General features: G+C 37.1%; 1 protein-coding gene across 4 annotated transcripts in view; it reads right to left on the bottom strand.

The window, feature by feature from the left end:
* Positions 1-23,346, bottom strand: part of LOC128015754 (inositol 1,4,5-trisphosphate receptor type 1) — a 31,772-nt gene extending 8,426 nt beyond the window's left edge. Inside the window, exons 1-43 of one of the 4 annotated variants that reach the window (XM_052599849.1) lie at positions 23,194-23,346; positions 21,409-21,517; positions 20,258-20,328; positions 17,300-17,415; positions 16,242-16,328; positions 15,946-16,104; positions 15,709-15,807; positions 15,414-15,497; positions 15,151-15,297; positions 14,957-15,052; positions 14,760-14,804; positions 14,394-14,548; positions 14,211-14,310; positions 13,962-14,122; positions 12,771-12,912; positions 12,526-12,684; positions 12,226-12,398; positions 11,786-11,905; positions 10,980-11,174; positions 10,651-10,902; positions 10,417-10,558; positions 10,032-10,179; positions 9,541-9,728; positions 9,283-9,409; positions 9,149-9,203; positions 8,899-9,064; positions 5,798-5,965; positions 5,578-5,655; positions 5,339-5,476; positions 5,133-5,258; positions 4,847-5,047; positions 4,601-4,716; positions 4,039-4,174; positions 3,787-3,912; positions 3,581-3,709; positions 3,382-3,502; positions 2,902-3,086; positions 2,467-2,615; positions 2,224-2,335; positions 1,831-1,866; positions 1,009-1,056; positions 684-810; positions 429-601 (exon numbers count right to left, since the gene is read on the bottom strand). In XM_052599849.1, the coding sequence (XP_052455809.1) occupies positions 429-601; positions 684-810; positions 1,009-1,056; positions 1,831-1,866; positions 2,224-2,335; positions 2,467-2,615; positions 2,902-3,086; positions 3,382-3,502; positions 3,581-3,709; positions 3,787-3,912; positions 4,039-4,174; positions 4,601-4,716; positions 4,847-5,047; positions 5,133-5,258; positions 5,339-5,476; positions 5,578-5,655; positions 5,798-5,965; positions 8,899-9,064; positions 9,149-9,203; positions 9,283-9,409; positions 9,541-9,728; positions 10,032-10,179; positions 10,417-10,558; positions 10,651-10,902; positions 10,980-11,174; positions 11,786-11,905; positions 12,226-12,398; positions 12,526-12,684; positions 12,771-12,912; positions 13,962-14,122; positions 14,211-14,310; positions 14,394-14,548; positions 14,760-14,804; positions 14,957-15,052; positions 15,151-15,297; positions 15,414-15,497; positions 15,709-15,807; positions 15,946-16,104; positions 16,242-16,328; positions 17,300-17,415; positions 20,258-20,328; positions 21,409-21,500 (5,448 nt within the window). In that variant the 5' untranslated portion in view covers positions 21,501-21,517; positions 23,194-23,346. The remainder of the gene's footprint in view (positions 1-428; positions 602-683; positions 811-1,008; positions 1,057-1,830; positions 1,867-2,223; positions 2,336-2,466; positions 2,616-2,901; positions 3,087-3,381; positions 3,503-3,580; positions 3,710-3,786; positions 3,913-4,038; positions 4,175-4,600; positions 4,717-4,846; positions 5,048-5,132; positions 5,259-5,338; positions 5,477-5,577; positions 5,656-5,797; positions 5,966-8,898; positions 9,065-9,148; positions 9,204-9,282; positions 9,410-9,540; positions 9,729-10,031; positions 10,180-10,416; positions 10,559-10,650; positions 10,903-10,979; positions 11,175-11,785; positions 11,906-12,225; positions 12,399-12,525; positions 12,685-12,770; positions 12,913-13,961; positions 14,123-14,210; positions 14,311-14,393; positions 14,549-14,759; positions 14,805-14,956; positions 15,053-15,150; positions 15,298-15,413; positions 15,498-15,708; positions 15,808-15,945; positions 16,105-16,241; positions 16,329-17,299; positions 17,416-20,257; positions 20,329-21,408; positions 21,518-23,193) is intronic. The other 3 variants (XM_052599851.1, XM_052599850.1, XM_052599852.1) reach the window with 3 other exon arrangements.

Genomic DNA, 23,346 nt, shown 5'->3' with positions numbered 1-23,346 from the left:
CTTAATCTTGTCCAGTCTCATTTACAGACCTGTATCACTACTGCATGTAGTTTTATGTCTGTTGCATAGTAAAATTCAAGCAATTGTATGAGGCCTGGGGGGTTTCAAACTTCAGTGAGGGTTGCTTGTGGACAGCTCAGAATCTGAATTTTTTTTAGTATTCTTTGACGAATACAAACTTCAAAAGAACAATTTATTTGAAATAGAATATCTTTGGTAACACCATACAAGTCTTTTCTGTCACTTTTGATCAATGTAATACATCCTTGCTGAATGAACATTGATTTCTTAAAAAAAAAAAAACAATTAAACTGAAAATAAAGAAAAATTACTGACCCCAACTTTTAAACTGTAGTGAACATTAAATAACTTATTACCACAACATTCAATTCTATTGCTTTATCATTTCACTGACAGGCCTTTCTAACCTGTATGACGGTGTTCCCGCCCTCCAACAGTGCAATAGCCAATAGGATGCTTTCATGGAAGACACGGTCACTGGTAGCATTCATAATAAGATCAATGACAAGGTCAGATGCCCCTTCACGGTCCAGATGACACTGCACCTCCATCAATGACATCTCAGCCCTGCTCAAACCCCCTGAAGTCATACATACACACAAAAACAAATGTTAATTTATACCACAAATGTTCCCTGAAGCTACAGTGAAAAATGAACCCACCAGGCTGGGTCTTGACTGGTCCTACAGGTGCCAGCGTGGAGTTACTGAAGGAGGTCAGACTTTCTCTCCGCCCACCACGCCTGAAACCATAGTAACGGTTGACGAGCAGCTGCCGAAGGGCCTCCCCCTGTGATGAGTATGAGAGTGTGTGTTTCAATGTGCATTTGATTTTTAGAAGCTTTTATTTTTTTTGCCATTGTTGCTTTGACTTGTGCATCGCATGGCTGCAAGTAAATATTAAAGGAATAGATATAGTTGAACCAGGGCAGCTGAGAGGTACAGATGTGTGGTTGGAAAGCAGGGTTAGGTGAAGTTAGTGACCTACCCTCCTCCGATCCTCCAGCTGTTTGGGTGGCAGACTCACATCCACCACCTGAGTGAGTGAGCAGAGTGGACAACAGAACACTAACACAGAGTTAGTAGAGTATCATCATGCAATAATCTCCAGCTATATCCTAGCAACATGCTTGTTGTTACAACATCAGTGGACAAAAAATGACTAAAATTATGTGTTTAGTTCATAATTAAGTAGTTAGTTATGCTATGGAAGTGATTTATGTAAGCAAAGCCTTATATGCATTAGGATTAAACAGAACAGAGTGTAAACAGAATAAGTAGATGAGAATGTTATGGTCAGAATAAAAGGTCTGTAACATAACAGTTAATACCTAAACTGTCCAAAAATGCAGTTATTACCTAAATATTTTGTAAATATTAAGCTACACTCAAAAGATTGTTGCTAAATCTTTCAAAACAATCTTTCATTTTGCTATAACATCATACTGTATTGGCAGCTGCAGCACTATTAAAACCACAAAATGGTTTAAAGAACAAATTCTTTTGTGTTTCTTATTGAAACAGAATTCAAATTAGGGCATACACATTTAAGGGCATGCTCTTTTTATATATACTTGTTTCTTTCACACCACAGCTTTGCAAAATAAAGACTTCATACTTTTTAGTGGTAAAAAGTTGTTTTAGGGGAAACACTTAACCAAAACAGACCAACATCCATATCACATCTAACAAAATGTGTGTACTTAGGTCAATTTTCATATTCCGATTCTCAAGGATAGAAGATGAAAGTAGAGAAAAAGAAGGTAAATAAACAAGGGGAAGATGGGATGAATGACAAAAAGAGGACAACCTCAGTGACATCCATCTCATCATCAAATCCCAGTAGCTGAAAAAGAGGAGCGAAGGACAGGGTTAATGAAAGAGTGGACATACGTCAAATTAAGCCAGTAAATATTAGTGACCTGAGTGTTAACAGGAAAACATAACAGGGGAAATGTGATCATCATCACAAACTTCATCAAAGGTGCTCTTAATGTACTTGCATTTGTGATTAAGATCACACATGCAGACACTATAAATAAAGACAGTACGTGTGGAGGACAATACAATCAACCTCTCACAACACCTAAGATGTTTTGCTAACACATCTGTATTCCATCTTAAGAAAATATATTTTTTTTGTAATCAGAGATAAAACACTTCTATTAGTCCTTTTATTAATGCTTTTTTTTGTGGTAAATACCTTCTCTCCATATCCTCTGTCTTTAGTCATCATCTCTCTGAGTGTCTGCAGAACTTTGATACAAAGCCTCTCCTCATTTTCCTCTAGAAGTTGCTTTGTATGTTTTATCAATCTGTACAAAAAGCAGATAAAAGTGTACTAGTGTAATATTATGTTGTACAATAATAATTTATATATATATATATGAAATACTTATTAAAGATACTGCAGGGTCATTTTTGAGACAACAAGAGTTCATCTTACTTGCAGATGAAGCCTCCACTCTCACACTTGCGGTGGGCTTCAGTGTGCTCTGGGAACAGCAATTCTGGACGATGGAGAACATCCACCAATACAGACAGCTCAGCCTGAACCAGAGGCCTCAACCGCTCCTCCAATGCAGACACTATGTCCTACACACACACACACACATACACACACACACACACACATACATAAATTCTAATTAGCATTAAAAACACATTTAACACAGATATTTAAAGAATATTTTAAATTGATATTTGAAACATTTTAGTACTGAATAAAATTAATTAAAAATCAATTACCTAACTGCAATGCATTCTGGGACTGCATTCTCCATGAAAGGATACGTGTGATACTGCCTTAGAATTTGGCTGGAATGATGCTCTTTCGGCGACTTATTAGGTATTGAAAACAGAGGCAAAATCACTCTCTCACCTGGAGTCTTTCAATAATGTTGCGGTAGTCTCGGGAGGTGGTCTGAACAGAATCTCTTCGGGCAGCATTACGAACGGACTGTCTCCAGCTGAGGGCTGTTTTCTGCACTATGTTGTTGGACTTCATGAACAGATTATTCACCTGACAGTCCAGATCCACAGGAATGGCTATGGCCCTGCCTTTAGCTGCACAATAATAAACAGACAAAGACACATACATTCAGGGTTATGCATTTATGCATGAAAAACAAGCAAGGAGGTTCAACATATACATATTTTAGTTCGAAATTTACAAGGAAGCATTAATTATTTTTTGCTATTGTGTTTGGTGCCACTGGTAGTTCAGGAAACTTCGAGTCAAACCGGTTGAGAACCACTTTTCTCTGAACTTTTCTATCACCAATTTTAAGATTATAGTTTTATATAGTTATACAACTGAAGCTAGTATTATGAAAACAGCTGGTGGAAATGATGCTCTTACCCACGTCACTCAGCACTTTGATGCAGGCTTCCACATTGCCCTTCTGACTTGGGAGCAGCCAGTTGCAGTGATACACACGGAAAACTCCCTGCAGCAGCTGCACAAACACTGGCTGCCGGGTCTGAGACACAGAGAGAGAGATGTCACATCTAAATGATGCTGAGGTGTACTAGGCTGCTGAAAGACACCGTGTTGTTACCTGTAAACTTGTGCTCTGGTCTGAAAACGGTGAGCTGAAAAAGGTGGTGACGATGCTCATGATGGTCTCAGTAACATAGCGCTCCAGAACGGTGTCAGCGTGCTTACGGTCACTCGTGTTATTGCACACCTACAGGAAGCCATGCTGAATGTCTAAACAACAATACCATAATCTGAGTATATCTGTGAGTGTTTGTTTAGTCTTACTCTGCAGATGTCCACCAGGAAATCATCAAAAAGTTTCCACATGTGATTGCTGGTGTAGATCTCCTTCATCTCAACCTCAGTATCCACATAGCAGTGATTCAAGAAGTTCACATAGGCCATCTTCACCTACATATGAAGTATTACATTCACATATTAAAAAGTTGCATACAGATGGCTTTTTAACAACCTAAATCTAAAAGTGTTCAACACATTCGTCAAAGACTTTGGGATTTATTCCCTTGGTGCACACACCTCAGGGATGCAGTCCTCATGAGTGACCACACGTACAATATCATCGAGGGGGAGGAGGGAGTTGCATTTGATCTCAGTGTAAACGTTCTTCCCTTCAGTGCACACAGCCAGCAACTCCACTAAGTGAATATGATACCTGCAAGAGTCAGTGAAACCAAATCTAATACCTATAATGGACAACACTGAACATTCAAGCTCAAAGAACATACAGTTACAAACTTTGTATGATTTTGTAAAACGTATGATTTGTATGATTTTACGTAAAAATAAATCACATAAATTAATATATTCCACTCCAGTGTAACACACATAACATATGACACATGTACGAAAAAAACAAAAAATAGATAGATACAATTTTACTAGATACAATGCAAATTATATTATATATGTATATAAGTAATTATTCAAAATTTTTATGTAATTATATATTTAATTATATACTAAATAATGCAATTTTAATATATAAAATGCAAATTATTTATATTATATTATTAAAATAGCATTTTTTTACATTTTGAAGTATTAATAGAGAGGAAACAAGGACAATAGACCTCTATACCTGAGTGCACTGCTCTCATCAAGTCGTTCCCTCTCAAGACGCATCATTTGAACCAATGACTGAAAAGACGCCCGGTCATTATAGAACACTAGCACATCCTCACCTGCTGTCACCAACTAAGAACACACAAATCATTTCAATAAGAACAGACTTGACTTGTCTGAGGAGAATAGGACAGAAAAGTAGCAATTTGGGACTTGTATTTCAAAACACTAATCTCAAAAATTGTTAATCTGGCCCACAGACCTCAGCCATGACAATGTCTTGGCATTTCTTGATGAACTTGTTTTCAGCCTTGACGATGGTCTGGAGGAACTTGAGGTAGTGGACACTGCGTCCGTGCGTCTCGATGCAGTGCACAAAGTGCTGCACTACCCTCTCGTTAATCTCACTACACAACTGGAAATTATTCATGAAGATATGCTGCATGGTCACCGCCTCTAGAATCTAAAAACAGAAAGCCAGGGACAGAGGATTTAACAGTTGAAATGCACAGATAAAAATATGTGTGTTTATGTATTCATGCTCTCACCCCGGGGTTGAGGAACAGGTTAATGTGTTTGTGTAGAAGTGCCTGGTTCTGTTGATTTCCAGCACAAAAATTCTGAAGGAACTGATGAGCTAAAGTCATAATCTCTTGCATCTGAACATCCTCCCCCTAAAATGTCAACAAATAAACATGGAAACATAAATCAGTGATTAATTAACCCTTTCAGTTACACAAAGGCTCACACACACCTTCTCATAAGGGATCTGCAACAGTTCCAGGACTACACTGTGAGCTCCCATGTTCCTGAGGAGCCGCTGCTGCTGTTTCTTATTCTTCTTGCCATAGATGCCCTCCAGAACACACAGTTTGCTCAGCCTCAGAAGGATCTAGACACACAAATATAACAACAAACTTAAGATATACTTCACAGAACATTTGACTTACTTGTCAAAACCTACAAATTCCATAAAACATAAACACATTCCACCTCCTTCACAACTCTGTAGTTTGAGCTGCTGGTACTCTCCACTTTGGGTTTGTCTGATCTACTTGAGTTGATGACACCCTGTTAAGAGCAGAAAATATATAATAATAGTAACATAATATACAATATCCAATCATAATATAATTCACTAGATTTCTGAAAAGAACAATTATATTGCTTCATAATTCATTATGGACAAATAATCACAGGAGCATATCCTGACCTTATGGTGTGCTTCAGTGGCGACCTCTCCTGTGTCCAGCCCTGAATCTGACCCCTGCCTTTTATACACCCACAGCTCTGATTTCTCTACTATAGACCTTAGCTGATCCAAATCTGACTTGATCTGTTTGTAATTTTCCACATCCTGACTGGTCACCAGGAGCTGTACCTAAAATAAATAAATGCCATTTACTTGTAATGTACAAAACATGACACAACACTATACAAGTAAAAAACAATTAAAAAAAGAACAAATACATGATATGAAATATATGGTAAAGGATTCATGAATACATGTGTATATGAACACAAGTGTTAAACTCATCCATTATTACTCATTATCACATCATCCAAGTGGATGCTGTACATTGGTGGTGGCTGAGGAGAGACCCACTGATATTATTGTGAAGCGCAGTAGTACATACTAAAGCACTATATAAATGCATCATTAATTCATTAAAACATTTGCTCACAAAGGCTATTTTTATTTTGTCATCAATAAGGCAACCAATTCAAATTATTAAAAATATGCAAATATTTTTTTAATTAATAAAATTATTATAATTTTAAAACTAGGGGATGCATAGAAATGAAAATTCTTGGCTGGGCCTGAACAAAATGAAACACTGGGCCAAAGTTTTGCATAAATGAAATGAAAATTTGCTTTTTACTGTTGTTATTATTATCATTGTTATTGTCTTTTTTATTTTATTTTAAAGAACAACAGTAAAATTACAAAACTTACATTTAGCAATGTTAATGAGGTTCTTGCTTTTTCTCAACTTTGATTTTGGCAGAAATGCATAGGAAGACTTCAATTGTTGACAAAAGCAGATTTACAGGTGCTTGTCATATAATTAGAATATAATCAAAAAGTTGATTTATTTCACTAATTCCATTCAAAAAGTGAAACTTGTATATTATATTCATTCATTACACACAGATTGATATAGTTCAAATGTTTATTTATTTTCATTTTGATGATTATAACTGACAACTAAGGAAAATCCCAAATTCAGTGTCTCAGAAAATTAGAATATAACTTAAGACCAATACAAAGAAAGGATTTTTTAGAAAACAAGTTAAACAACTAAAAAGTATGAACATGAAAAGTATGAGCATGTACAGCACTCAATACTTAGTTGGGGGTCCTTTTGCCTGAATTACTGCAGCAATGTGGCGTGGCATGGAGTCGATCCATCGGTGGCACTGCTCAGGTGTTATGAGAGCCCAGGATGCTCTGATAGTGGCCTTCAGCTCTTCTGCATTCTTGGGTCTGGCATATCACATCTTCCTCTTCACAATACCCCATAGATTTTCTAAGGGGTTAAGGTCAGGAGAGTTTGCTGGCCAATTAAGAACAGGGATACCATGGTCCTTAAACCAGGTACTGGAAGCTTTGGCACTGTGTGCACGTGCCAAGTCCTGTTGGAAAATTAAATCTGCATCTCCATAAATTTGGTCAGCAGCAAGGAAGCATGAAGTGCTCAAAAACTTCCTGGTATACGGCTGTGTTCACCTTGGACCTCAGAAAACACAGCAGACCAACACCAGCAGATGACATAGCACCCCAAACCATCACTGACTGTGAAAACTACACTGGACCTCAAGCAACATGGATTGAGTGCCTCTCCTCTCTTCCTCCAGACTCTGGGAACCTGATATCCAAAGGAAATGCTAAATTTACTTTCATCAGAGAACATAAAATTGGACCAATCAGCAGCAGTCCAGTCCTTTTTGAAGCGAGACCCTTCTGATACTGTCTGTTGTTCAAGAGTGGCTTGACACAAGGGAAGCGACAGCTGAAACCCATGTCTTGCATACGTCTGTGTGTAGTGGTTCTTGAAGCACTGACTCCAGCTGCAGTCCACTCTTTGTGAATCTCCCCCACATTTTTGAATGGGTTTTGTTTCACAATCCTCTCCAGGGTGCAGTTATCCTTATTGCTTCTACACTTTTTTCTAACACATCTTTTCCTTCCCTTCACCTCTCTCTTAATGTGCTTGGACACAGAGCTCTGTGAACAGCCAGCTTCTTTTGCAATGACCTTTCGTGTCTTTTGGAAAACTGTCAAGTCAGCAGTCTTCCCCATGTTTGTGTATCCTACAGAACTAGACTGAGAGACCATTTAAAGTCTTTGCTGGTGTTTTGAGTTAATTAGCTGATTAGAGTGCGGCACCAGGTGTCTTCAATATTGAACCTTTTCACAATATTATAATTTTCTGAGATACTGAATTTGGAATTTTCTTTAGTTGTCAGTTATAAACATCAAAATTAAAAGAAATAAACATTTGAAATATATCAGTCTGTGTGTAATGAATTAATATAATATACAAGTTACACTTTTTGAAAGGAATTAGTGAAATAAATCAAATTTTTGATGATATTCTAATTATATGACCAGCACCTGTATAAAGAAGTCTCATAACGAATACATTGCACATATTGCATTTGTCACATGACTTGTAAAAATTAATTAAATTTACAACTTGGCAACTGACGAGTAACAATGTATCAGCGCAGATATTCCTTGAGCTTTGGACTTTGAACCCTGGTTCATAAGCAGATCTGCTGCAAGCTCATGCCGCACTGTCAGAATACATGCAGTTTGTGCATGTATTAGAAAATGTAGCACTCTGCAATTTATTTACTAATTGTTTAAGGCCATTTTACAATTTCAATCATAACCTTCCTCTTCTCATTGAAAACATGCAATGCAGTACTAAACAGTCTCTCGCTGCCAGCACATGTAATAAATTTTGTGTCTTTCTTTTGACAGTTTAAATGCTTCCACACTGCTGGCATGTTTGTTCCATTATAAAAAGTGCGCGCCTCTCCCTCAATTGATCGTGACGAGTCATTGTTTAGTACAATTTATTGGGTCTTTTCGCCTAAAAATTGTGGTTGCCAAACATTCGGTACATCCCTATTTAAAATAATAAACCACAATCACCCAGTGACAGTCTAAATTAGATTAATAATTTAATTTAAGTAAAATTGTATTAAAATTGATATGACAAGACAAAAATAAATATTGTGTAAAACTGAATACTGAAAATGTATGGAATGGATGGGTGGATGGATGAATCTATGAATGAATACCTGCTTAAAGGCCTGTAAGACCTCCTGCCTCTGGCTAAAATGTCGGAAGAGGAGGTGAAGGGCCCGTGACACCAGTGGAGGATAGTCATGCATGGTCAAATGCAGCAAGACCCTCAGAAACGTCCGGCCACCGTGATCATCAAGATCTAGTGGAGTGTTCTCTTCACTAGATACACAAAAACACACAGATTCACACACACATACAGCACACAAACATAAGACAAATTACCAAAGAGCACAACCTTCTTACCTTCCTCCGAAAATCCCTTCGGCTTGCTCTTCAATATGTTCAAAGTCCAGCGCTCCTAAAAAAAGACAATTGTTATTCAGACATTTGACCCACACCAGCTGATACTGACACAAACACACGCTTGCTCATTTTACCTTGCACACTGGCAGGAGAGTCCTGATTTACAGAGGGCTCTGTTTGAGAGTTGCTCTCATCAAACTCTGTTTTAAAGATACAAAGCAGGCAGGAGATCCTGTAGTCCAACCGGACATTTAGAATGAACTACATAAAAAATTAGAGAGTCATTTCATACACAACTAGTTTGGCAAACATTCAGCTGACAAATTTCTCAAATAATGATTTAAACGGTCATTAAAATCCAATTAATTATGGACTAGGATGTGTTTTAACACCTGTAGGATCTCAATGATCTTGAGTTTGGTGTCCATCACCAGTATGTCCTGTTTCTGAGGTTCACTCTGGGATTTAACTTCTCTGTCAGGAGGGTTGTTGTTGGTGGCTGGCAGAAATCCCCCACCCCTCAACACCACCTGTGTCATCAGCTCTCCCACCCCATGGATGGACCGCATCACATTACTTCCTATAGAGGTGGTCAGAGAAAGACTTCAGAGCACTTTCACACAAGCTTTTATTCTGTAAAACCATTTGATGTATTTACCTGAATGAAAGCTATTTTTTTTATCTGATAAACTTTATAAAATCTAGACTGTAAAAAGTTACCTTAAGAGTTATTCCTAATCCTTTATTATATTTTTATAACTAAATATTTTTCCATTTAATATTCTCCAAAACATAAATAACATGTTTGACTAGAATAAATCAATTAAGATGACTACATAATTTATTTATTTATTTAGAGTCCATAGCTAGTTGTGTTTCTGACCTTTGCCACGATCTCCAGGCAGCTTGATAGGAAAGGGAGTGCTGATATGGACACAGTCCAGGATGGCCAACAGGATTTTGGTCAACCGTAGCAAGTCACAGAAGTTATAGAAACCAAAATAGATAAGGTTCCTTGCCAAGTTCACCACCTTTGGAATAGATAATGGAAAGTGGATATGTGTGTTAAAAAAAAAAAAAACAGCTTCCCGGAGAAACACTGCATTGGTAATTTTGTCAGACAAATATATTTTTGTCATAAGTTAAAAAAGTTTTTTTTTTTTTTTAATGGCGCAATCTATAATGAGTCTAATGTACAAATAATAGGTAAAGATGCAGTCATGTAACTCATGTGACACCTAATTTTTTGTTTTCATGAGGTGGCACACCTCAAAAGTGAGCTTGTTTTTCTCCTTGTCTGAGAACGGGAAACTCTGGCACACAACATCTCGCAGGTAATTCTCCACAAACTCCATCGTTTGAGAGAAGCGTTCCTTCACCTCATCACGTGAAGTCCCGTCATTATCATAACTGTTAAGAAACCGAAAAATAACTGGCTGATGAACAGACCACTTACTAAATGGGCTTTTCACTGTTCGCTGTTTCTAAAGTGAACCACTTACTCATTAATGTCAATCTGTGAAGGGATTTCAGACCACAGCCGAGCATATTTGACAGGGGTAACCTGTTCCTGAGGGTCACGATCTACATGCATGTGCAGCATCATGCGGCAGAATGAGGCTCTGAGGTCAAAGGGTAAGTCTTCGTCTGACATGCAGCGCAGGATCAGATCCACATCCAGTTGTGCTGATATCTTATTAATGGCCAGGTACTGCCGATCCAGACACATCCTTGCAAACAAATTCAGCTGATACCTGACAATAGATGTTATTATTACATTGCTGCATCATTTTTTCTCGCATTGCATGTAAGAGTAGGTGTGTGTGCATACCGGTAATAATTAATAACTTCCTGGTCCTCTTTGTGTCCATCTTTGGCATCCTGTGCAAGCTCTCTGATGCTCTTACTCTTCATCTCTCCTCTACTGTCCTTCCAGAACAACCATACCTCCTCCTCATCCTCCTCTTCCTCCTCTGCGCTCTCACCAAGCACCGTTCCTGCCACCTCAAACCGTGATAACACAAGCCTGACACACAAACACACACATATTCACTCAATAATACTCTCACAGACGTCTAGCCATGGGCTAACTATTCATAACAATTCATGCATCACAATTTCTGGTTTGAATCAGTGTTAATGAGATCTTTTCATTTTTTCCTCAATCATGTGCCTGACTGTTCGATTTTGTGCTTCCCGAATTATATTAATGAATTTTATTAAGGATATATTTTTTTGTTTTATTTCGATTGTACTATATTTTAAAATGTCATTTATTCCTGTTTTGGCAAAATTACTCCAGTCTTCCATGTCACATCATCCTTCAGATAACATTCTTATATGCCTATTTGGTGCTCAAAAAAAATTCTCAAATGTTGTAACAGTTGTGCTGCTGGTGGAAGCCGTGATACATGTTTTCAGGATTCTTTGTTGAATCGAAAATACGAAAAAAAACACCATTAATTTGAAATACTGTCCATTTTAAATAATTTCTTCAGTTAAATGCATCCTTGTTTAATAAAACTATTAATTATCTTTTTTTTTTAAATCATACTCCAAACTTTTGAATGGTAGTATACTGTATATTGCTCTAAATATGTACTGTAGATAGCATAATAGTCAGTGCAGGGGCTGTACTTGGTTTCGATGAGGATGTCTGCATTTGCTGGGTCCAGCACAGCATTACAGATGAGTTCTTGTGTGACAGGGATGGATTTATTCATAGACACACACAGATCTGACAAGTAGTCCAGAAATCTAGAGAAACAGGGAGAAAGAAAACTCATTCAGGAGAACAAACACACAAAAACTATTACAAATTTGGTCAAGTCATTCAATAATCAAGAAACATCTGAAGACACAGCTTACTACATTTTTACTGTGCTTCTAAACTCTCACTTTAAAACCTATATTTTACTGTCGCTTAGTCTTACCAACATCACTGTATTAGCATGTTCTTAAGATGAATCACTTTCATTATAACATTTCTCTTTTGTTTTTCCCTTTAGATAAAAGGGTGTGCTTAATGAATAAATGTAAATGACCGAGAACATTTATGCAGATGTATTTTCTTCCACCTGGGCTCTCTGTTCTTGCGGACCAGGCTGACGAAGGTGTCTATCTCAGCTGCAGTGATGTGTTTCTCTAGAAGCTTCCTGTTGTTGTGAAGCAGGGCTGTGATAGTGTCTTCAGCAAGAACATCATATCCTATCTGCTTCTGCATGAAGCGGAACTGCTTTGCAATGTACTCCTAGAGGGGGAATATTGCACATGTAGTATACAAGTGCACAAGTGCATGTAGTATAAGAGGTTGTGACTGTATTTTGTAGTAGCGCTAGCGTAGTTTGGTTTGCATTTATTTTAGTAGTTTAGTTTACCTGATTTTTGCGATAGTCCTGTTGTGAGTGACGTAGGACTCTGTAGCAGAGCCGACAGATGTGACGAAAGGGTGCATGACGTTGGTCTGCGAGCTCTTCCAGACGCAACATAGGACCGTCCCCGCTATCAGTGAATGGGGCCTGCAGCAGCTTGAATATCTGGTCGATCACAGCACAAGATAAAAGGTCATTTAAATTTAAGTGAGATGATTTAAAACTAAACCTAAGATTTGATATTAAAGTACCTGTTTGAGTATGTTCTGCTCTCTCATGAGTTTCTGCCGCTCTCTGTTAGGTTTGTTGACTGTGATCTCCAGCACATCCTGAGCACTGCTGGGAATGTCCACCACAAAATACACCAGATCCTCCAGCAGCTTTGTCACTGACCTTGTGTAAGAGAGCCGTCGGGAGACAGTGTGTTTTTGTAAGTGTGAGAAGATGTAAAGAATTAGCATAAAGATGGATTGGTTACAAATATATTATTGTAATGTTAAAAGGCAGAAATGGAAGGAAATCAAAGAAAAATGGAAATAAATAATAGATGAACAGACAGATGGATGAAAGACTGAAAGAAAAGTGGAGAAATGGACAGCTAAATGAACAGACAACTGGATGGAAGGAAGGTCAGATGGGCAGGTAGGTGGATGGATTTATGGATGGACAGATGAATGAATGAAACAAGGAAGCAAGCAAGAAAGGAAAAAAATAGAAAAAGAAAGGAGAGATGGATAGATAGATAGATGAAAAGAACAAAAGTAGTAAAGAAAGATGGGAATATGGGTGTAAAAATGGTCAAATATATGGATAAATTAAAAGTTGAATAAATTATTGAAGGATGGAAGGACAAATACAGAGACAGTTGACCGAATGGATAGACGGCTAGATGGCTGAAGGACGGTACAGACAGATAAATAGATGGATAGGTGGACAAATGGCTAGATGAATGGAAAGAAGAAATAGTTGAAGGAAAGAAGGACAAATACATGGATGGATGATGGATGGATGGATGCATGGATGAAAATACTAATGGATGGATAAATGAATGGATAGACAAATGAGGAAGCAAAAAAAGAACCAAACAGATGGATGGATTAAATGATTAATAAATGGTTTAAAAGAAAGAATGGATGGAAGACAGTCAGATGGATGGATGGATGGATGAAAGATTAAATAGCTGAAGGAAGGTATTTCAAAAGGACAGACAGATAGATGATGGATGGATGGATGGATTTAAAAAAAAAACCAGAAGAATAAATTGTGAAAGGACGGACAGACCGATGGTTGAATTAATGGGTGATTGAATGGCGGAAGAAAAGATGGACAGATAGACAAAAAGAAAAAGTGATGGTTGGCTGGATTGATGAATGGAAGGTCAGACAGATGATTGATGGATGGACGGACGTACACATGGATGAATAGATGGATGTAACCTCTACCTCCTCTCATTCTGGGTGATGGTGCCCTTCTCCAGTTTGGCTGCAATGGAAGCTAAGACTTTACTTGCATCATTAGCAAAATCCAGATCGCGAACTTCAGCTGGAGATACTGGAACTATAGCAAAAGCCTCTTTATCTTCCTTCAGAGGAGATGTTCCTATCTGAGACACAAATATAGAGTGAGGGAAACACACTTCAGAGAATCCATAAACCAATGCTACAGTCATACATAGACAGAAACTGACTCACTCTGAGCATGACTGGTTTTTCTTCCTCTTTATCTATTGGCTGGTTGGTGCTGTGTACCCATGTATTGGTACAGAGATGCCTGAGCCTCACGTATGAGTTTCTGACAAGCACAATCCAAAATACAGCTTGTTTAAAATATATGCACTTAATCAGAAGTCACAAGAAGTCACAATCTCGCTGTACCTTGGCACAAGCGAGTCTCCGCCTCTCAGAGTAGTAGGGTCAAGCTCAAAGATTGATGATATGTCATTGCCATCAGGAACAGAAACCAGAGTGTATATAACCTTATCCTGAGGGTTACGTGCACGTGCTCTCATCACTTCCTGCTCCGAATCCAGCTGCAAGAGAAAAAATTGATCAACGGCTCAGTCACCATCTCATTCAACTTGACACTCTGCTTTGTCTAAACTAATGTGTTGAAATGAGAGCAATAAGGTAAAGAGACCCTCAAATGGCTCACACTATGAATTTATAAAGAAGCTCAGATAAACACACACATACACACACACACACACACACAGCCACATGCGCTCTCAAACACACACTCACAGAGGAACGGATCTCCAGGCATTCTTCTTCATAGTCTGGATTTACCTGATCACAATAAGGTGAGAACAATTAGGTAAATGTCGCAAATCACGTTCTCTGCTCTTGCTAACATCAAGCTCTCTAAATAGACACACTTTGATGTATCTGCATGTGCGTTTGTGTGTGCACTCTTATTCTAGGTAACATATCAGTCTAACCTCTGCAGCAAGGTAATGGCCGGTGGCCAGGTGTTTGAACCTAAAGAGACTGTTCCAGTAGCCGGCTCCGCCTCTGCAGGGATCATGCTGAACCACCTGAAAAGCATCCAAACATCTGTTTATGTTCCCAAACTAGTAGAATCACACTCACAAAAAAATCTGTTCAGTTTCACAAAGTTGAGTTCTAAACTAACCTCTATCTCCCAGAGTGCTTTGCTACTAGTGGCGGAGGTTGCAGACTGGCGCCCGGTAGTACGCAAAAAGACATACTGCTTTTTCCGGTGTTCATCACATGTTAGAAACTTCTCCTGCTCTGCATGGAACAGCCTCACCACATCACCCTGATAACATGTATTTCATCAAAAGGCCATAAATATTCATTCTAATCAAATATAGGCCTTAAACAAGTAAACGTGAAGGTCACTGTTTGTGCAGTGTGGATGTGCACAAAACATACTCCTTTCAGGACAACCTCCTGGTTGTCGCTCCATTTCATGAAAAGAACAATTTTCCAACTGGTAGTACAGTTCACTGAATTCACCTGAAAGAGAAAAATATAATGGCATAAAGCTGTGGTTCTCAACCAGTGGCGTTCCCCTTTAATTGTCAATGCTAAAGAGACCTTTGGATCCTATCAAGGACCCCTAACCCCCCCAAAAAAGGTCTGTGATTTCTGTTGAGGGGGACTTCCACTGTACTGTACACTAGTATTACATTGTTAACATAGCCATGTGTTTATATGTGTATTTTACTTCATTGCATCCTGGATTATCCACAAGTTGATGGCTACTGGCATGAAGCGGCTGTCCGGCATTAACAGGGTTCAACACAACCTTATCGCCAATGACCACCTGAAAAACACACACAAAACATAACAAGTGGGACTCTAATAGGTGCTTATGTAAGTGCAAAAAGCAGGACTAAACCATAAATCAAATGAATAATCAAGATTACAGTGGCTGTTTTGAAGAGGTTGATGTTATACTCACATTGTCTCCAATAGAGCGGAGCTTATAGAAGGGTTGGATGTAAAACCACGAGCCTTCATTTCCTGCAGCATCCAGGGTCACACGCATGGCATTCTTCTCAAGAAGAGCCGGCAAACGCTTATTTACCGTCAGATACTTGTTACTCTTCAGATGGAGAAGCTGCAAATGTGTGAACAATTAATTAATTTGACTGCTAAATATTCTGAATTTCTACATATTAAGTGTTTTGTATTATACAGACAATTTAAATATTCCCTAAAGTAATATTTGTGCTCATGTGTTTGTGAGAGATTTACCTGGATGACGTTCCCGTACTGAATGACTGTTCCTAAAAGCTTTTTGTTCTCCGATTCATTTTGTTTCTTTTCTAAATCAGCAGCATGCTGAAAAAACATATAGTAAGAAATTAAAGAATAAGAGAACATTTGTGATCTTGTGGTGTTGCAGGCCAGGCTCAAACCTGCATTTCCCACATGAACACCCACTTAAGCAAAATGCAGTGACTCTTCAGAACATCTGAGGGAGCTTCAGAGAAGTTGATAAATATACTGTATCTGCTTAACCATCCTCTGTAAAGAAACAAACTTTGCACTCTTTATTGATATATTGTAACATTGTTCAGGTGGCCCACAGAGCATTCTTCACAATCTGTTTCATTTACAAGCACATATATATATTTTTTTTTTCTGCAACTTTTTTCATTTTATGTATATATAAGGTAATAAGCAGAGGGTTATCCAACTGCAGGCTGAAGCCATGAAGTTTAGGAAGTTTAGCTAAGCAATCACATAAATTACTTACATCATATTGATAATCATCCAACTGAATTAAGCATGATTTGGTAGGCAACTAAAATAATAAATGCATATTGATTTAAATGTAGATATTAAAGTAATTTGTAAAGTAATGTTTTACACTCTTGGATGAACTTGTTTTTGATGCAACCATAATCTACCAAATACAAATGAATCTAATAAATTTGATTTAAAAATGTAATTATATCATTCCTTAAAACAACATTATCTTTGTGCATAAATACAGCAAACAATGTAAGATGAAGTTTCTAATGATCTTTTTAATTTCTCAATAGTAAAGAAGTTTTAGAGCTCAAGGTTTGTTTGGTTAACATAGCCCTTTTAGTCTCTGCTGGTGGATGTTGGATGATGATGAATTTTTAATGAGTCATTAAAAAATAGCAGTATATTCTATGAAATAAAAAATATATATATTTAATGTTAAACAGTTCCTGTTCTTGCAAATTCTTTTTGTCTGAAGGAGCGGATGGAATTCCCTATATTAATATAAACAGACAGATCATGACTGTGGCTAGGGAAAGACTAAGCTTGACACTCACGTGGAGTTTGTTGAGCAGAACAGTATCTGTGGTGCTGTTTCCTCCAGGTTTGGCAGCTTTCCAGAACTGTTTCTGTGCCGAGTATCTGTTCATGGGACACAGTCTGAACAGACAGTCTACAGACAGACAAAAAGAGAGAGAGGGAACACACATTTCATCCCAGCACTGACAAACAGAACACCACACATACACACAATCACATTGTGTTTTAGACACACGCAGCTTTCAAAACCAGCTGAGGATGACAAGGTGATCATAAAAGATAAGAAAGAAAATCCCTATGAAAATCAATATGTAAACTCTGTCTGTGTGGTTTGAGCATACATGTGCATAATGTAAAAAAAAAAAAAAAAGGACTAGTCTCCTCACATCACATCCCAAAAAAAGAACTACTAACCTTTTCTGTTCAGGAGGATGTAATATGACAGACAACACATACAGTTTTTCAAAAGTGATAAGAAAAGTGCTACAGGCATAAAAGTGAAAATGCACTTCTTCTTTTCAGCAGAACTCCAGTCTTACCAAATAAGGAGAGAGGGGAAGTCAGAGATAGACAGACTGACAGAGAGAGAGAGAGAGAGAGAGAGAATCTGGTCTCTGTTTCTAGTTTCTGGAGATTGGGATGATAAAACACCAAAAAGTCCTGGGGTCACTAGAGGAATGTAGAACACACTCGCGTATAAAAACCTCAGTTTAAGATTGTCTGATTACTAAAAACTATATATATATATATATATATATATATATATATATATATATATATATATATATATATATATATATATATATATATATATATATATGTGTGTGTGTGTGTGTGTGTGTTTATATATATATATATATATATATATATATATATATATATATATACAGAAAAGTCTAAAGGCTGAAATGTGTTTTGATGTGCATTGCTTTTTGTGCAAGTCTTAAAATACTTTAATTTGATTTTAAAAACCTGCAGGTATTCAGGTGTTATAATAAATATATTTACTGAATATATGAAGCTGTGACATAGTTAATCTGGTTTATTTCTGTTTATTCATTTATTTATAGTTTTTTTTTGGCTAGTATAAGTTATGAATGGCCAGTAACATAAAAATGTTGTAGTCAAATTTGTGAAAGAGTGAAAAAGTTCATTTCAAACCCTGTCTATATATGTATCTATATTTGTTTATTTCGAGAGACAGAACACTTGCTGCTACCATGCTCACACTTCTAATACAATGGTGTTATGGTTGGTTGCCAGGGTGTTAAAAAATGTCCCACACCAAACCACTATAAAAGATGCAGCTCAGGTCCTCCTGCAATGCTGTTCTGCTTGTTTATCTTCTGCCAGATGAACATTTTAAGTCTGATCTCTTGGAAATTAATTCATACCCAAAAAGCAAATATATTTATGAAATAACAACCACATAAAACGAACCATGCTTTCGTTTGCTTTGATGTGTTTATATTTGAAGCAAATAATAGATTCCTCTCGATGGGGGTCCACTGACCATCATACAATTATCTCTCCTCTCCTTCCCTTCATCACAGGCTCAAGCACATTGTGCAAGGTTTATTTATCAGCAGGGTTGAGTTATTGAGATAAATGCATTCGATAGAAAATAGATAAAAGTTAAAGGGCTAGTTCCCTATGTTGTTCAAAGAAAAAGTAATTAATGTAAATATGAATATACTAGTGTTAGCAAGGATGCATTAAAATGACCAACTGTGATAGTAAACATTTATAATATTACAAAATATTTTTTATTTTAAATAAAAGTTGATCTTTTTAACTTTCTGTAAATCAAAGAACAGCACAACTGTTTTTAACATTGATAATAATAAAAATGTTTCTTGAGCACCAAATCAGCTGATGATTTCTGAAGGATCATTTGACACTGAAGACTGGAGAAATGGCTGCTGAAAATCACAGGAATAAATAACATTTTAAATATATATTAAAATACAAAAACAGTTACCTTAAATTGTAATAGAATTTTAAAATATTACAATTTTTTCTGTGTTTTAATCAAATTTGGTTACAGCAACCAATGGCGGTTGTCACTAATGCAAAAATAGCTTGTTTCACATTTCATGATGTGGCACGTTTGTATATGCACATATAAGCACATATGAGTATGAAATTTAAGAGCTGTGATGGGAGGAAGATTAGCAATGAATAATGAAATAAAAATGGTATAATATAATATTGTGTGCCTGGCTTCAAGGGACTAGGAATATGGTGTAAAATTTAGTTTAAAAATGTATTTAAATGTATTTTTTATAGTCGCTGTATGCTTTTGTTGTGTGGAAAAAAAGCAGTTTGAACCTTCAAACCAGGTTCCACAGAAGAAATAATATCAAATATGTTTTGAACAACATGGGGATGAGTAATTCATGACAGGATTTTTATTTTGGGACAAACTATTCCTTTAATATTCTGTAGCCAACTATTGATGGAAACCAGTACACATGATGTATAAATGCACTCACTCACAAACCTACTCCTGATGCAACTTCTCAATGTCACTAGCAGATGCATTCTGAGTGAAGTGGGGAGTTTAGGGCAGTCAGCCTCAGACACACACAATCTTGTAAGCAGCCTTTGAAGTACATTCATTTTTCAAGTCCTTCTATTAAGAAGATCTGCACTTTCTGTGTTGGTAACAATTTCCACAGCAAAATAAACCTCCACAGAAAAGAGATCAGATTGTTCTACACTGATTTATGCGTTCAAAGATTTGTTTGACAATAATACAATAAAAGCTTTGGAATATAATGGAATACTAATTCCAAAGAATGTAGGATGACTTGCTAAATTAAGTGGTTATTATGGAAGTTACAGCCTTTTCTCTAGGGTATGTGTGACCTTTGACTTCAAAATCCAGTTTAAGTAACAGAACTTCCTGTCTTAACTGAAAATAAACCAGCGAAACATCCACACAAACACATGCGCACACACAAACTGCTCACCCCTGAACTTCTTGGGTGGGTTGTTCAGGTTCCCTGCATCTGGTTGGACAACACATCGGTCATCAACCAACCTGGTTAAAACAAAAAAGAGTGCTACTCAATAGATGTCTGTACTTTTGGTTTGTCCTAGCATCTGTAAGTTTGAGAGAGTAAATAATGGTGTGCACTTGTAAGTGTGCGACTGTATTTAGACTTTTTTGGCCCAAAGCAGCAGCTTACTGGACATCATCCAAATTCCATGATCAGTCAGCCAAAAACACAGACACACACACACATACACAGGGTTAAACTGCTGACAGCTGGTTATTATCTAAACATCAAAGGTTAGCATTCAACCACAGCAAATTTCATGCAGTCTTGATCTTTAAAGCGTTAGACCATCCAAATATTATAGATTTGTGAAAATGTACTAATTTTCCTATTGTTCCAAACCCTTTATTACATTGGTTTCTTCCAAGGAACACAATAGGAGGAGTACACAACATGGCCTCGCCCCCTTTGTTGCATGTTCTCGGGGGCGGGGTTTAACTGGGTTTGTGACATAACAGACCTGGGAAGAAGCTTGTTGTAGTCCCTTACCAGCCGTTTTTTTAAGCATTAAACTGCCAGAATTTTAAAGGATATCTCCATTTGCGTTGAACTTTTAGTGCTGCAATTTGCAGATATTGTTTCTATTTCAACAGCAACATTACAAACTAACTAACGTTAAAAAAGAGTCATGCACTATTTTAAAAGTCTTCTGAAGTCATTTGATTGGTTTGTTTGATAAAGTCGATACATTTTTTTTAGTTTTTAATGAAAAGCTTGTTTTAAAAAATGTTGGACACTCTGCTAAACATCTTTTGTGCTCCATAAAAGAAACAACGTTTTGTAAATACAAATTTCCAAAAGGGTGAGTAAATGAATTTTGGGGGGTTAACTATTCTTTTAAGTTTTTTGACAGTGGGGTTAACTTTGAGGAATTAATAAGAAAAGAGTGTCTGGACCTCTAACAAATAAGCTGGTTCTACATGTTAATCATTTATTTGCTGTAATGATCATCACTATTTGAACAAATTCATTTTAAATGCTCTGCTCAAAACATTCGCTAATCTGCTTTCAATAAAATTTTATGAAAATGTCATTTCAAACAACAATGTCAATCAACTCACCCTAGAGTGCTTATGAAGCCACTGGTAGAGCCTTCAGCATAAAGGGAGCAAACATCCCCAATGTGCAGAAAACTTGACATTTTATCCACCATGGCAACCACTCCACCACCTGCAGAGGTCAGAGGTTATGACAAGGTCTGTGTGCAGGTTTATCATTAAACAGACAAGCGTAACAGCAGTATTAACCATTAAAAGACCTGTAGCTATTCGAAAGTAAAGCAACATATAGTAATACACATGATGTGTGGTTAGAAGTGTTATTCACTATAGTACATAATACAGAAGCCATTTCAAATAGAAGATGTAAAAAAATATCAGTTCTACAGAGTTCGATAAACAGAATATTTCCACAAAAACAAAGGAATAATATTCAAGTCTAGTACAATTTAATGTCTTAAAAGACAGAATACTTGGCTTTAAACCACAAGCGGCTCACTGCATGAACTAAATAACAGCATGTGATTGGAAATATCAAATATTCAATAATCAGTAACCCATGATGTTGAAGACAGACAAACAAGTTGAGGAATTGATCTTCATTCTTTTGTTATTATAGTTTAAGCTGAATCCGTTCTAAATATATATTATTATTTCCTAATGCTTATATAGCATGGGCCTTTTCACATTGTCGGTTCCAATTCAGTTCATCCCCAAGTCTCATTCCTCCTCTCAGTTTCGGTCACCAGAAGCTGGCAAATTACATGGTGGCAAGTTAATTATTAACTTAACTGACTGGACAAGTCCAGTGCATTGGGATGCCACACTAAAAACATACCTTCAGTCTCAAATTTGTAACTGGCAAAACATGCCAAAATGCTAAATGCTTATTTCTTCAAACAGCATCACACATTTTCAGTCTTAAATACTATACTAACCCCATTTATCCCTGTGTTCATGTAAAAAAATGTGTTTATCCAACATTTTGAGACCCAGCTGATAAGAAATAGGTTTACTGTAGAAACAAATTTTGTGAGCATACTACAGTTCAATGTAACTCCCATGACGACTGTATCATCACAGATTCTTCCTGTAACTACTAGATTTGATTAACAAATCTTTAGCCAACCAAACCGTTAATATGCTGAGAGAGAGAGAGAGAGAGAGAGAGAGAGAGAGAGAGAGAGAGAGAGATGCGCGGAGGAGGGTTTGCATGTGAATTTCTATCTACATACAAAGCAGAAAGCATACAATACTGTTCTTTGTTTTACATGAAAATGTATGTATTTGTATTTATTGCGTAGGCTATATCTTATCTGATGCTGTTGCAAGCGTAATGCAGATTCTGTCCCATTTTATCTGTTGAACGTCGACAGATCGTCCGTCTTGACAACAACTTATTCAATTGTATACCCTTGTCAACAATGTCAAAACACACACACACAAAAATAAAATAACACCAAGCATGTACACATTAACTTTATCCAGCAAACGCATTTGAGAAAAGCAGAATCATTTCATGAACTGCAGTGCATGCCCTAAATGCGATTAAACTAACGGAACCAGACCTCTTGACTTCATCATTACACTGTTTGGATTAATACGTTAAACATTATAAACTATCAGCTCCGGCAAACTGATACACTTTTGTCTTCCTCGTCGAGTTTGTAGCTTATTTTCTTTTTTTTATCCTTCTTCATGCGAGTTTCTCATGGCAGTTTTTGTAACCTAGGGGCGGGTTCAGCAGGGCGCGATGCTCTCCCGCAGATAAGATAAATATTTAATGAACCATATTTCATAAACAAAACTTTTAGTAGTCCATTTATTCTTGTGTTGTCTCTCTCTCACCTCTCCCCGACGAAGTTGGAGCAAAAGTGTCCGCGGTATTTTCCCAAGTGTTTCGTGCTCTGTTTGAGAAAGTTATTATCCGGACTCTTCACAGAGTCCAGGACGGTCCATCGCCCCGATGTTCGTCTCTTTTCGGTTTGCCGAATGACTCTG

This window comes from Carassius gibelio, chromosome A6 (genome assembly GCF_023724105.1).
Source record: "Carassius gibelio isolate Cgi1373 ecotype wild population from Czech Republic chromosome A6, carGib1.2-hapl.c, whole genome shotgun sequence".
NCBI lineage: Eukaryota > Metazoa > Chordata > Actinopteri > Cypriniformes > Cyprinidae > Carassius > Carassius gibelio.
This window is presented reverse-complemented; position numbering and strand designations above follow the sequence as displayed.